General features: G+C 34.8%; 1 protein-coding gene across 1 annotated transcript in view; it reads right to left on the bottom strand.

Moving 5' to 3' along the window:
* Positions 1–16,491, bottom strand: part of LOC128664420 (uncharacterized) — a 401,731-nt gene that overhangs the window by 43,038 nt on the left and 342,202 nt on the right. The window contains exon 12 of the mRNA XM_053719251.1: positions 3,357–3,467. Within this exon, the coding sequence (XP_053575226.1) occupies positions 3,357–3,467 (111 nt within the window). The remainder of the gene's footprint in view (positions 1–3,356; positions 3,468–16,491) is intronic.

Below are 16,491 nucleotides of genomic sequence, written 5' to 3'. Positions count from 1 at the left end.
TCTTCGGGGGTTAGTGTTAGGTTTTTTAAGGGTTTATTGGGTGAGTTTTAATTTTAGATTAGGGACTTTGGGCAACATAAAAGAGCTAAATGCCCTTTTAAGGGCAATGCCCATCCAAATGTCCTTTTCAGGGCAATGGGGAGCTTAGGTTTTTTAGGTAATTTTTTTTTGGGCGGGTTTGGTTGTGTGGGTGGTGGGTTTTACTGTTGGAGAGTTGTTTGTATTTTATTTTTCAGGTAAAAGAGCTGATTTCTTTGGGGCAATGACCCACAAAAGGCCCTTTAAGGGCCATTGGCAGTTTAGTGTAGGCTAGGGTTTTTTTTATTTTGGGGGGCTTTTTATTTTGATAGGGCTATTAGATTAGGTGTAATTAGTTTAAATATTTGATCATTTCTTTTTTATTTTGTGTAATTTAGTTTTTATTATTTTTTGTAATTTAGATAAATGTATTTTGTTAATTTAATTTATTTAATTTAGTGTAATGTTAGGTTTTAGTGTAAGACAGGTTAGGTTTTATTTTACAGGTAACTTTGTATTTATTTGACTAGGTAGCTAGTAAATAGTTAATAACTATTTACTAACTAGTCTACCTAGTTAAAATAAATATAAACTTACCCGTGAAATAAAAATAAAACATAAGCTGGATACAATATAACTATTAGTTATATTGTAGTTATCTTAGGTTTTATTTTACAGGTAAGTATTTATTTTTACATAGGAATAATTTAGGTATTAATTGTAATTTTTATTTGGGATTATTTTAATTATGTTAAAGTTAGTGGGTGTTAGGGTTAGGATTACGTTAGGGTTAGGTTTATGGGTTAATAAATTTAGTATAGTGGCGGCGACATTGGGGGCAGCAGATTAGGGAATAATTTGTGTAGTTAGGTGGCGGCGATTTTGGGGACAGCAGATTAGGGGTTAATAACAGTAATGTAGGTTGCGGTGATGTTAGGGAAAGCAGATTAGGGGTTAATAACTGTATGTAGGTGGCGACGACATTGGAGGCAGCAGATTAGGGGTTAATAATATTTAACTAGTGTTTACGATGCGGGAGTGCGGCAGCTTAGGGATTAATATGTTTATTATAGTGGCGGAAATGTCCGGAGCGGCAGATTAGGGGTTAATAATTGTATTTTAGTGTTTGCGATGTGGGAGGGCCTCAGTTTAGGGGTTAATAGGTAGTTTATGGGTGTTAGTGTACTTTGTAACACTTTAGTTATGAGTTTTATGCTACAGCTTTGCAGCATAAAACCCATAACTACTGACGTTTACGGTACGGATCTTGTAGTTATGGGCTGTACCGCTCACTTTTTGGCAGGACAGGTACACTCGTAATACCGGTGCTATGAAAGTCGTGCGGTAGTTACGTTGAGTGATGGCCAAAAAAGTGTGCGGTACAGCTGTACCTACAAGACTCATAATAGCAACGGTAGTGAAAAAGCAGCGTTATGAAGCTTTTTCACTCATAACGCAAAACTCGTAATCTAGCCGAGTGAAAATAATTACCAGAGAATGTTTTGCTCTGCTGACATCCCTTTAGCGAGCCCTATACTTTTAATGAATATCACGACCAAGCTAAACATCGCTCATAATACTAGTTGAAAGTTCTGTGTTGTGCTTGAGTGCAACACATAATAGTGCTAAAAAGTTAGCTTGACTTGAAATGTGAAGTATTGAGGCTAGAACAAAAGTATCACAAAACACATTTCAAACATATTAAAATAAAGTATTACACTCAAATATATACACATAATAAATATAAAATGTTTGTTTATTATTGATATGTGTGTATATATATATATATATATATATATATATATGTGTGTGTGTGTGTGTGTGTGTATATATTTGTATTATATTTGTATGTGTATATGTGAAAAGACGTACAGTATATATATATATTTATATATTTGTATTATATTTGTATGTGTATATGTGAAAAGACGTATATATATATATATTTATATATTTGTATTATATTTGTATGTGTATATGTGTATAGATGTATATATATATATTTATATATATGTATATAAGTGATTTTATGTTTACATATATATGTACACACATACATACATATACATGTATACATAAATATGCACATATACTATGTATATATACACTTTTAAGCTCTTCTTAGTTAAGCACCTCGATAGCAAATATACATTTTAAACAAATGTAAATATCTATACCTATCTATCTCTATAGATTAGATATATATTTTAAAAAAATAATCTATATATATATATATAGCTTCAATTACCAGCAAATCAAACCTATCTTCTGCTGATGAGAGCTAATAAGCTTAAAGGGACACTGAACCCAAATGTTTTCTTTTGTGATACAGATAGAGCATGCAATTTTAAGCAACTTAATAATTTACTCCTTTTATCAATTTTTCTTCTTTCTCTTGCTATCTTTATTTGAAAAAGAAGGCATCTAAGCTAAGGAGCCAGATAATTTTTGGTTCAGAGCACTGGACAGCACTTGTTTATTGGTGGGTGAATTTATCCACCAATTAGCAAGAACAACCGAGGTTGTTCACCAAAAATGGTCCGGCATGTAAACTTACAATCTTGCTTTTCAAATAAAGATACCAAGAGAATGAAGACATTTTGATAATAGGAGTAAATTAGAAAGTTGCTTAAAATTGCATGCTCTATCTGAATCACAAAAGAAAAAAATTGGGTTCAATGTCCCTTTAAAACAACTGTCCAGGAGTGGTTCTGTTTTTGCTGCACCTACCCCATAATGGGATCACTTTGGTCAACACCGTATTGGAAGCAAAAAGCATGGGATATTGTATATATAATATGTATATCTTACCCAGAATCCTTTGATGCATTAGTAACAATGTATACAAAGTACTTCTGCACAAAACCAAGCAGGGATACTTGCCTATATGTGCTAATTGCCTATATAATAATAATTATATGGATTTTACTTTTATGAAATGGAGGATTTTAATCTCATGCTTCTATGAATAATGCTTTTGCCCTGGAAATAAGGTTTAGGTTAGCTTGTGAGCAAAAATCATTTATTTTAATGGAGAAGAAACATAAACAAAATCATCAATAAAAACTACAGGAGAAAACCATCAATACAAGCTTTTAAGAAACTTTTTAACTTTATGCAGTGGTAAAAGCCAGAAGGATGACTAATTTAATGTCATGATTTTTTTTCTTTTTCTATGAAAGTAATCATTTAGCAAATTTAATCTTAGACAATTGCTGACTACTGACCTATTTGCAAACACTCATCAAAATATAATTAATTTGCATAAAGTTTTCCACTTCAACACTACTCATTATTGTACACATAGCAAACATGTTTTGTAAAGATAATTCACTTACCCTACAAACATACAGCTCTTCAGCATCACTTAAGGCATTAGGTGGAACAATTTCCTTTAAAGCCATTAAGACCTGCAGACAATCTAAGAAGCCATCATTGTCTTCATCTGCCTTTTGTAAGGAAAAACATGTAAAAAAAAAAAATAAACAAATGGGTTTTTGGAGTTCAGTGCTATGGTCACTGAAAAACAAGTATTTGTTTTAAGATCTCAAGCATAAAGACAACACATCATTTGTATATATGTCTCACTGAGTTCTAAAGAATATTAAGTGGTTGTCACTCAGTGTGTGAAAGTGTGAGAAAAATTATTTCTCACATGTGTTCATATATACATTTATATATTTAGTAGTTTAGTCATTCTGATTCATGTAGTATTTAGGGATACATTTTTATTAGACTAACATTTCATTTAAAAGACAAAACATCAGGGGCCTTATGATTATAGGTCAAATACACCCTGGCAATGAGAGAAATCACACAGGATCTTTGTTTCTTTAGCACTATATTGTATGTAGTCGTCCTTCACTTTCAGAACATTCCATAAGGAGCTAATTAGTTTTTAAGCTATAATTTGCCTTTCGATTATATGAGATAACGTTCAGTACTGAAAACACTTCTTGTATTGGATCTTAGAAATGAAAACTCTCTTACTGAATGATTTAAATTCAGAATGGAATTTAATTATTTTATGGGAATAATATATGCTATCATAGATATATAAAGAGTTTTTTTTTCATATGTATAACATGATGTTTACAGTATAAAAAAAAGTTTCTTGATTAAACTAAATAGTTCAACAGTTACATTTAATAACCTGTATCAAGTAACCGCATTGCTAAAATATTGTATGTTGAACAACTTCCTGAAAGGGTTAATCAAGTTCTGTTTATTATCCAATCAGGTTTTTTTTTTAAAGTTTTTTTTTTTAAAAGATTGGTGGTGATAAAGGGCTATCCTATGACTATGGTGTAACCCAAAATGCGTCAGAAGCTGCCCTCAAGGCTGTGTGTTCAACTTCTGAAGACATTAAAGGAAACACAATCACCTGATTTCAAATATTATGAACTGCATCATTTTACAAAGCTGCTGCTTCTCTTATAAACACCTTTAGGCTAAGACTTCTCATAAGAATTGAGCAATATAGGAAGGGCTCAAATTGAGGTTGATGTTTCGATCAGGCTATGACATATGTGTTCTATTAGTTATGGAACTCCTCTCAACATTGATGAATACTCTTTGAGGTAAAGATATATCTAGTGCTTTAACATGTGAGACTCTCCTAAAAGAAATTATAGAAAGGAGGATTAGTTAAGCTGAAAACTGTTTGAGCCTAAATTTCTATTTAAAGGGACATTAAACCTAATTTTTTTTGTTTAATGATTCCAAATTACTTCTGTCATCTACTTTGCTTCAATCTCTTGATATCCTTTGTTTAAGAAACATCAATGCACAAAGGTGAGCCAATAACATGAGAAATATATGTTTAGCCACCAATCAGCAGCTCTTGAGTCTACCTAGGTATACCAAGATAACAAAACAAATTAGAAGAAAATTGGAAAGTTGTTTAAAATTACATTCTCTCTACGAATCTTGAATTGGACACTAATATTACATATCCAATTGATCTAAGGGCATTAATACATTGTAATAATAATGTGTACCCTCCTGAATTAAAAAAAATAAGATCAATTTATAACCCATTTCAAATGTGGAAGAGGGTATGTAGCTCATTATCTATAGAATCTAGGACATCAAGATATAATCCATTATTAAATAATCCTCAATTCCAAGCTGGGATGCAATCAGCTCTTTTTTCGCAATGGGAGATTCAAGGGCTTCAGGTCAGGTTCATCAACTAATAGATTTTGAAAGCAGATGCATCAGGACCTTTGACTCTCTAAAGGAAGAATTTCATATCCCTAATAAAAATGTCTTTGGTTACCTACAAGCAAGACATTATGCTACTAGGTTGATAACGGACTACGGGTGGGATTGGTCCTTGGGGAATATTGAGAATTGGCTCTTATTAGTCAAAAATGGTTTTACATCAATCTCTTATATCTATCAAAATCTGGCCACAATTAAAGGCCCAGAGATAATGGGAACAATTTGAGATAAATGGGCCGAAATGTTAAGATCTGAATCTCTAGACCTCACTTTACTCACTTCCTCAGTACAACTGGTCTCCCGGGTAACTCTCTCTGCATCTTGGAGAGAGGCGCATGTCAAGCTTCTGCACATGTCTTATTTTACACCGAGAAAAGGGTCACAGTGTCAGGATGCCAGATTTAATAAGTGTCCAAAATGCTCTTTGCCTTCGGCTAATTTGCTGCATATGCTTTGGGAGTGCCCAAAAATAAGAAATTTTTGGTTGAAGATACAATTTTGGCTAGCTAATACGTTGGGTGTTCCCTCCCTGTCTTTTTCACCACTGAAGGTAGTTCTCTTTGTTCATGATCAGGAACTATCCCCGAATAACGCTAAAAATTTTAATCTGATCATTTTAGCTGGCAGATATTTAATCTTAAAAAAGTGGAAAACCAAAGCAATTCCGAGTATAAAAGAAGTTAAAAATTGTTTAAAGAAACAATGCATTGTTGAACAGGTAGATACTGATCTGCAAAATGATGGGGATGTGAAGAGGTTTTTCTCAAAGTGGTCTGTATTTATAAAAACTCTCCCTGTTAGGGAGATCGAATATTTAATATATCCGTTCAGAAACACAGAATTAATTTTATTAGGGATATGGTGATTGACCTTTTTTTCTTCTTCTTTTTTCTCTTCTTTCTCTTTTTTGTCCTGCTCAGAATGGGCTGCCTAGCCCTAGACGGGATGTTGATTTCTCTTAATCAGATGGAATAAAGATGATGGGTACTTAGGAAAGGGAATTATTAGGGTAATCAATAGGAAGACGTGATGGAGCAAAATGTTAACCTGCCAATTCCTTTTTTTCTTTTTCTTTTTTTTCTTATTACTGGGGAAGTGAGTCATGATGGACAAAAATGAACATGTAAATAACCCCCAAATATGTAAATATAAGAAAATGCTCTTATTTTTTTCTTTTCTTAATTGTTCCCTTCGTTTTTCTGTACCCTGAATTGAAATACCAATAAAAATTAAAATTAAAAAAAAAAAATTACATTCTCTCTAAATCAAGAGAAAAAAAAATGGGTTTCCTGTCCCTTTAAGGCCAATACATTAAAAATTGTAATATAAAAAAAAAATATGGCCAACTACAATGGAGCTATTACACCTTTAATTTATATAAAATGAATACCAAAAGTTAACCAGACCTTGTAAAAGGGACACTAAACACTAAATACATTTCATGCACCTTCCTAATCATGGGTGCTGCCATTATCGTACTTAGGTTACACTGCAGATATCTAAAAAAAGTGTCTGCACATGTGCATACAGGTAATCACTGGAATGTAGTCAAAGATAGATTTAAACTTGGCGGCACCATGACTGGAGAGAGGAAGGAATATACTCAATACTAAGTTTTAAAATGTATTTAGGGCTATGTTACAAGGGAAGTGCCAAAATATTAGCGCTGTTGAGTGTTAACACTGCTGAAATTAAGTCAATATCGCTCCTCTTCTTGCGCTGGTCTTACAAGTTGAAAATGTAAGCATGTGAGTGAAAGACTCAGGTACTCTGACATCTGGAGGTCGGAAAGCATAGCTACGTTAACCCGCTTTCCCAATAGAATTCTATGGGACACACTAAAAAAGCCTCGTCATGGATTTCACTAGTGTTTCATTAGCTAACCCAAAGGTGCACAAGGACAACTGTACTAAAGCCGAAGATGCGTTAAGAAATACAAACACCTTTATTCATCACTTAGTAGAAAATGTTCTTTTTATTTTTAAATATTTAATGTATATCTACATAGTTATTTGTGTATATATATATATATATATATATATATATATATATATATATATAATATATCTATAGCTATATATCTACATGATAGATGATAGACAGACAGACAGATGATGGATAAACAGATAGATAGATATATAGATAGATAGATAGATAGATAGATAGATGATAGACAAATGATGAATAGATAGACAGATAGATAGATTGATTGATTGATTGATTGATTGATAGATAGATGATAGATAGATAGATAGATAGATAGATAGATAGATAGATAGATAGATAGATAGATACTAAATAATAAATAAAGTGAGCATTTTCTTATAAGTGAAGAACAAAATTATTTTAAGTATTTCGATTAAAAAAAAACTTTTTGTAACCTTCTCTGGCACATCCTATGACCCTTTACCATTTTCTGTTAGGGTACCACAAGGCTCTGCCATTGGTCCCCTTCTCATTTCAATTTATATATCATCCTTAGGTTCCTTAATACAGTCCCATGGGTTTAAATACCATTTGTATGATGATGATACCCAAATCTACATATCTGCACCAGATCTATCCCCTTCCTTATTAACTTGTGTCACTAACTGTCTTTCTAATATTTCATCCTGGATGTCCTCTCACTACCTAAAGCTAAATCTCTCCAAAATTGAGCTTTTTATTTTCCACCCTTCTTCCAAAATCCCTACCCAACAACTTTCTCTAACTGTTGATAATAACATCATTACCCCAACCCCGCATGCCCAATATCTTGGGATCACACTTGACTCAGATCTCTTTTTCACTCCCTACATCCAGCCTTTTGCCAATTCCTGCTGCCTCCACCTTAAACACATCTACAAAATTTGCCACTTCTTCCCACAAGACACAACTAAGATTTTTATCCACTCTCTTAACATTTCCTGCCTTGATTATTGCAACTTACTCCATTCTCTCCGGCCTCCCTAGCTGCAGTCTATCTCCCTTACAATCCATAATAAATACCTCTGACAGGCTGATCTCCCTTACACAATGCTCCCTATCTGCTGCACCTCTCTGCCAGTCCTTTCCCTGGCTTCCTCTAATCTCCAGAATAAAACACAAAATCCTGACTCTAACTTTTAAAGCTCTCAATATCACTGCTCCTTCCTATATCTGCATCCTAGTCTCCAGGTATTCTCCCTCCCGTCCCCTTTGCTCTGCTCATGACCTCCTTCTCTCCTCATCTCTTGTTACCTCTTCACATTCCCGTCTACAAGACTTCTCCAGACTGGCCCCTATTTTGTGGAACTCTCTGCCTCACTCCACAAGACTCTCCCCTGTTTTTCAAGTGAACCTTAAAACTCTACTGTAGCTAGGATATTGGTTAAAAGGTGGAGATGTCAAATCATTGGAAAAATAGAGTTTTGACGTGGGCAGCTAGAGGCACTCAGCTCAGCATAAACATGCAGGCAATTAAAGGTACTTTTAGCATGAAGTTTTTTATACTTCCTGACTGAACGTGCACCCTTTATTTATAGCACTGGTAAATCCTAGCATTTTAAAAAGGATGATTTAATGGAGCTGAGTTTGAGTCTTTCTTAAAACCCAAAAACAGGATAAATTGAAAATGAACTAGTGCTTAGACGAATTGCTAAAGCTTTGTTGAGTCTAAGTGGCCAATTTATTAAATGGCTGGTGGACATGATTCGCTGTATCGAATCATGTCCGACCGACATTGCTAAATGCCGTCAGCATACGCTGTCAGCAATTAACATTGCACAAGCATTTCTTGTGAAATGCATTTGCAATGCTTTCCCTGCACATTTGGCCGCTAGTAGGGGGTGTCAATCATCCCGATCATATCTAATCAAGGTGATTGCAGTCCGCCACCTAAGAGGTGGTGGACAAGTTAAGGAGCAGTGGTCTTACCACTGCTGCTTCATAACTTATGTTTTCGGCGAGCCAGAAACATCAGGCGGAGAAAGCAGCATCCACTACTTATTAAATCTCCCCCTTAATCTGGCCAATTTAAAATTTTGCATATACTAAAAATATCATTCAAGTACCCTTACTATCCTTAAGTACCTTGTACAGTAATGAAACTTTTTAATACCTGGGTGGATTATAAAGCGCTTACTTACAAGTGGAGCACTATCAATAATGTAGGGTGTGTTATCTTGCATTCTGGCATATGCTAAGCATAGCACACAATCTGGTATTATAAGCAGATGGTAAAAATGATTAACCAGAGAATATTAACCCGTAGCCATTTTTATAGGACATTCTATACTTTTTACACATGGTGAAGGGAGCTCAAGTGCAACACAACATATTGCTGAACATTTTTACTCTTTTGGAGCCTGACATAGTAAAGTGTTAAAGGGACATTATACACTCATTTTTTCTTTGCATAAATGTTTTGTAGATGATCTATTTATATAGCCCATAAAGATTTTATATTTTTTAAATGTATAGTTTTGATTATTTTTAAATAACATTGCTCGGATTTTCAGACTCCTAACCAAGCCCCAAAGTTTTAGGAGAATACCGTCAGATACCTACTCCAACTTGCTCCTGTTTGTGTAAAGGGTCTTTTCATATGCAAAAGAAGAGGGAGGGGAGTGTCTTATTTCTCACTTGCAGTGGGCTTTCCAGCTACCTTTTTAACAGAGCTAAACTGAGAGCTTCTAAGTAAGTTTTTAAACAGTTTTATACTGGATTTTTATATCAGTATCTGTGCATCTTATTCTTTATAGTAGCGTCTATTACATCCAGTTATATGAAAATTGGTATATACTGTCCCTTTAATGCTTAAAAATATGCATAAAAAACACATGGAAAATATAATAAAATATATTTTTTTAATTTAATTTTTTAAACTGATTTTTATTGAGGGAAAAGTAAATTCATATTACAAAACAAATTGAGGGTGACATAATACATATTCAAGGCATATTTGAATAGGTTTGTACATTTGTGTTAACAATCCTCAATTTAAAAAAAACACGAGTATTGAGTTTTAAAAAAAACAAACTGACATGCATTTAAGGAATACATCAAGGAGCAATATAAACAAAAAAAAAAGAAAACTTTGTTTGTTCCTGTCCCTTTTGTACACAATAAAATAAGGAATTTTGCAAGGAGACCACCTTGTTTGTTTTTAATACTATTGCTTGCAAGTTGGCAGTTACTTGCACCGGTCTCCTGTTTCCTGGGTTTCAGTGCTGGATACTACTGTTTTTTGCACAAAAAAAAAGAAAAACCAGGATACACTCATAAACAAAAAGCATGGTAGGCAGTAGTCAAAAGGCAACAAAACAAGTTTTCTTATGTATGTGTGGTATGATGAAATATGTAAGTATGAATTATTGGATTTAAGATTTTAAACTCAACTTGTATGCAATTCTGATCAGTCTTGCTTAACTAGGTAGGGAAAATAAGGTCAACATTATGTTATAATGTAAGATTTACTATGAAAAGAATAGTTAGGGTTGCGGTATAGACAAGATAAACCGCATAGGTAGTCCTCCTAATCTAGGAGGTTTATTATGTGGGGAGGGGGGGAGGGGGTTATTTAAGTGTGATAGGTAGCATGTACTAAAAATTGTGCCTCTATATAAAGACAAGGTAAACTGTTGCATCATGACTCAAAATAAACAAGCCTCAACATTACAAAGCGACATATCCATGTAGAAAGTCTCATGAGCATATGAGTTACTAGTGGGAAAATATAAATGAGCTGATTACATGCTGGGCTGATGATATACCTGGCATAGTGGAGTCTTAAGTTCTAAACTCATGGATTTCATATGGTTTATGTAGCTCATTTAAGATATTATGAGTAAGGGAGACCATAAATAATTGCAGTAGTGCAGGTCCAGCCTGCGCTAGAAGCATGTCAGATGCTTTGAAGTAAAGCTACGCGCCACAGTATAGCGATGGCCATAACATCAGGGTATGAGTTTTGCACATAATGTCACACACTAAAAATGGAGAATAGCAATATGATTTATCCTTAAGAACAATCGAAATGTTAAGAAAATAAATGCAGTGTTAATAGAAGCAAACCAATTGTGTCCACCACAGAACTCCATAGGCAGATCTGATTGTGCGATCAGGGAAAAGGTAATCTCGCTACTGCAAGTGTTCTGGGGCTCACACAATGCCTCCTCTGGGGTTAATGAGTAATGCAGCGTAATGCCGCTCCACAAGAGAGAAACAGGATTTCCGCTGGTCCACTATCCTCCCTCTTGTGGCCTGAATTTGCTGGTACGGCTTTACGTTTTGGAGTAGTGCCTCCGCACTGGCATTATACGTGTCAGCAGCTGTGTCCAGTACAACTTCTCCCATGTTATGTATTCCTCATCCTTGTACAGCCTGGGTAGTTAGAAAACAGCTATGGGTTGTCTCAGCAAAAACCCTGATCAGCTGCGCCTCTAGAAGCCGGAAGGAGGTCTTGATAAAGCCCAAAGCTAGTGACTCCCAGTCCTCAACAGCCGCCATTTTCCTTTTTAGAGAAATCAATACCGCAACTGGTATGGCTTCTAAGGCTGCTTCAATAGCTTAGTTCAGTAGGCTGGGTGCAAATAGTGAGCCGCCGTGTGGGTGTTATGGGCTGCTAATTGCTATAGCTATCTCTGGTCTTCCAGTGACTACGCCTGCAGTCTGTACCTTTGTGGCTGCGTTATAAGGCTTAAGTTAGGATTAAATGTGCTATGCAGATGCCCAGACTTGATTAGCAGGATGATTTATTAAGGAATCTTGTAGGAGTCTTCAGTAAGGCTGTGAAATTATGATTTTACCCCTAATATCAGGATTGAGAACCGGAGCTCTTGCAGTGCACATCCGGCCACTTAGGTAGTTGGCTCAGCCCCCTAAAATATTTTTTTTAAACTTATATTTTCACATATTAAAAGTAAAATAAAGGTTTATTACTGAAAAAAATGTTACAACAGTAATGTAAAGGGATATGGTAACTGTCTGACAAAGTGCTGGACTAGGAAAGCCTCAAAAGTGTATATGTATGTCTATGTATGTATATACAGTATATGTATGTGTGTATATGTATATATATATATATATATGTATATATGTATATGTGGGTGTATTTGTATGTGTATATATGTATATGTGTGTATATGTATGTATGTGTGTGTATTTGTATGTGTATATATATATATGTATGTGTGTGTATTTGTATGTGTATATATATATCTATATGTGTCTGTATATATGTACTTTATGTATGTGTGTGTATGTGTGTGTATATACGTATATTTGGGTATATATGTAAGTGTGTGTATTTGTATGTGTATATATCTATATGTGTGTGTGTCTGTATATGTATATATGTTTGTGTATTTGTATGTGTGTGTGTATATATGTACAGTATATGTATGTGTTACATTTCAATACAACACCATAGCTTTTAGCTGCACTATGTAAAGAATTCCACTACTTGAGCAGGGGTTTAGCGCACAATTGATAGCTGCCGTGAGTTTTTCAGTGCACCCCCACAGACATGTGTTATGGAAAGGATTTAGCACACCCATGCTATCCGACATCCAGATGTTAGCATGCCCTAGACTTTAACTTGAGTGCTAAAAAAAATACTTTCAACTTGTAATATGAGCAAAAATAAAAATGTAATTTGATTTAACTTGTTAGAGCGCAACAGTGCTCTTTTTTTCCAACAGTAGTAATATAGCCCTAATTAAAGCTTAAAGAGACACTATACTGTAAAATGAAAACATCACCTATTGTTCTCAACGAAATGCATATTTAAATGGTCTGACCCTAAAGAAAGAGCAGGCCTGCTCATGTTGTCTTTCTATATATATACAAAAATTATGGGTGATGATTCAATAAGCAAACCAGCTAATTCAGAAATAAAAATATTTCTCCCCCACCCCTTACTGGAAGGTAACATTTATGCTTCTGTCTCTACAGAAAACACAGTTGCATTATAGCAGTACAGGTGGTGATCTCATCAGTCAAAAACAAATATTTAAAATGACAACATAAAGATAAAGGACCACTTTGTAAACAATGTAGCACACTCAAGCAGATAAAGGACCAGATTACAAGTGGAGCATTATTTACTGCTCCCACTCGCATGCTAACTTCTCTAGAAGTAAGGTTTTTGTGTGCATCGGGTAGAGCTTGTATTACAAGTTGAAAGTAAAATGTTTTTTTACTTGCACGCCTGATGTGAGCAAAAACCCGAACATTGAATATCGTGATCATTTTAATGTATTAACCCATAGAAGTCAAAGCAGCAAAAAAATTAAATAAAAAAAAAGAGTGGACCTCTAATTATTGCTCCTGCTTGTGCATTAGCTGTGCTTGACTTTGTTTATTTTTTGTGGGTGTCGGGTACCGCGCATATTACAAGTTGAAAGTATTTCTACATATATCTGGTGGTATTTTGGTACAATATATATCTATACATACCAGAGGACAGTCCATTTTAAAAAAAAAACTACAACTCCCAAAGCTAAAATTACAAAAAATAAAAAATGTAAAATTACAGAAAAAAATAAACAAAACTATCCAAAATAAAAAATGTAAACCTAAACTAATACCCCTATAAAAATAAAAAATCCCCCCCAAATAAAAACACCCCCTAATCTAATACTAAACTTCCAATAGCCCTTAAAAGGGTTTTTTTATGACATTGCCCTAAGTTAAACAGCTGTTGTATTAACCCATAGAAGTCAAAGCAGCAAAAAAATTAAATAAAAAAAAAGAGTGGACCTCTAATTATTGCTCCTGCTTGTGCATTAGCTGTGCTTGACTTTGTTTATTTTTTGTGCGTGTCGGGTACCGCGCATATTACAAGTTGAAAGTATTTCTACATATATCTGGTGGTATTTTGGTACAATATATATCTAGACATACCAGAGGACAGTCCATTTTAAAAAAAAAACTACAACTCCCAAAGCTAAAATTACAAAAAATAAAAAATGTAAAATTACAGAAAAAAATAAACAAAACTATCCAAAATAAAAAATGTAAACCTAAACTAATACCCCTATAAAAATAAAAAATCCCCCCCCAAATAAAAACACCCCCTAATCTAATACTAAACTTCCAATAGCCCTTAAAAGGGTTTTTTTATGACATTGCCCTAAGTTAAACAGCTCTTTTACCTAAACAAATCATCTAGAGTGAAGGTGGCGCAGAGTGGAGGTGCAGAGCTGTGGATCCTCAATGGCAGCACGGAACAGAGGTGCGGAGCTTTCTTCCCCGACGCGTGGATCCTCGGTGGCTGTCCTCGGTGGCATGGAGACTCTTCTTCATCCGATGTCTGTGGTACACTAAAGATTAAATGCAAGGTATCGCAATCAATTTGGGGTACCTTGCATTCCAATTGGCTAAAATTTTGAAATTCGCCAATAGGATTAGAGCTACTGAAATCCTAATGGTTGTTCAAATCAGCCAATAAGATTTCAGTAACTCTCATCCTATTGGCTGATTTCAAAATGTCAGCTAATAGGAATGCAAGGTACCCCAATAAATATGGGGTACCTTGCATTCAATCTTAAGTGTGCAACGGACGATCGCATGAAGAGGAGCCTCTACGCCGCCGAGGACCGCTGCCGTTGAGGATCGCCGCTGAGGATACACGCATTGGGGAAGCCAGCTCCACACCTCCGATCCGCGCTGCATATGCTCCAGATGAAGATAGAAGATGATGGAGCCGCCTGAAAGAAGACCTTCTCTGCCAGACTTCAGGAATGGTTAGTACCTATTTGGGGCTTAGTGCTAGGATTCTTTTTTTTTTTTTTTTTTTTTTTTTTTTTTTAAGACTAGGGATTTAATGGGCTGGAAAAGAGCTGATTGCCCTTTTAAGGGCAGTAAAAGAGCTGAATGCCATTTTTAGGGCAATGCCCTAACAAATGCCCATTTAGTGGCAATGGGTAGTTTAGGTTCTTTTAGTGTTAGTTTTTTTAATTTTGGTGGGTGCAGGGTTTTACTGTTAGGGCGGGGGGATTTAGTAATTTTTAAATGTAAAAGAGCTGTTTAACTTAGGGTAATGCCCTACAAAGGACCTTTTAAGGGCTATTGGTAGTTTAGTTTAGGGGTGTTTTTATTTTGAGGGAGCTTTTTTATTTTCATTGGGATAAGGTTTAATTTTTTTTATTTTTGATAATTTTGTTAATTTTTTTCTGTAATTTTAGAGTTTTTTATTTTTTGTAATTTTAGATTATTTTTTTGCAATTTAATGTTGGGTTTTATTTAAGTGTAACTTGGTATTGGGGTTAATTTAGGGGGTGTTAGGTTAGGGGGCTTAGTATTAAATTAGTTATTTGCGTTGTGGGGGGGTTGGCGGTTTAGGGGTTAATAGGTTAATCAAGTTTATTGCGCTGTTGAGGATTTGCAGTTTAGGGGTTAATGGGTTTATTGTGATGTGGGGGTTTGGCAGTTTAGGGGTTATTTGGTAAATTAGGTTTATTGTGATGTGGGGGTTTGACAGTTTAGGGGTTGATTAGGTTTATTGCGATGTGGGGGTTTGGCAGTTTAGGGGTTAATAGGTTAATTAGGTTTATTGCAATGTGGGGGTTTGTTGGTTTAGGGGTTAATAGGTTAATTAGGTTTATTGTGATGTAAGGGGTTGGCGGTTCAAGGGTTAATATTTTAATTATGTTATTTGCAGATTAGGGGTTAATTACTTTATTATTTTGTGATGTGGCGGTTTGCGGTTTAGGTGTTTGTTTATACTTTGTGCAGGAGGTTAGGGTTTTTTTGTTATAGTTTGTGCGGGCAGGTAGGTTTTTTTGTTATACTTCGTGCGGACGGTTACATGTTTTTTATTTATTTCTTGCGGGCGGTTGTGTGTGTTTTTTTTTTTTTTTTTAAGGCTTCGGGGTTGCCTACGCTGCATCTAGATGGAAATCTAAAAATAGCAGGGTGGTGTAAGGATCCAGGTGGATTCTTTTGGCTGCGCATGCAGCCAAAATTCTTTCGGCTGTCTCGTGCAGCCAACATTCCTTTGAGGATGCGTGTGCAACTGGCGTCATTGACAGATGCGTTACAAACGCGATTATAGTATAAATGTGTTTATATGTGTATATATGTCTGTAAATACATACATACACTTATAAATACATATGTACACACATTTAAACATTTTTTAACACACCTGAGACCTCTTATAACTTTTGTGCATATTTATTTAAAAAAAAAAATATATATATATATATATATATATATATATATATTAGTGTTATGATGAGTGTAACTGTACTTTGTAATGTATTTTTGATGTGTTTTGTGCAA

The sequence above is a fragment of the Bombina bombina genome, chromosome 6, assembly GCF_027579735.1.
Source record: "Bombina bombina isolate aBomBom1 chromosome 6, aBomBom1.pri, whole genome shotgun sequence".
In the NCBI taxonomy this organism is placed as follows: domain Eukaryota; kingdom Metazoa; phylum Chordata; class Amphibia; order Anura; family Bombinatoridae; genus Bombina; species Bombina bombina.
This window is presented reverse-complemented; position numbering and strand designations above follow the sequence as displayed.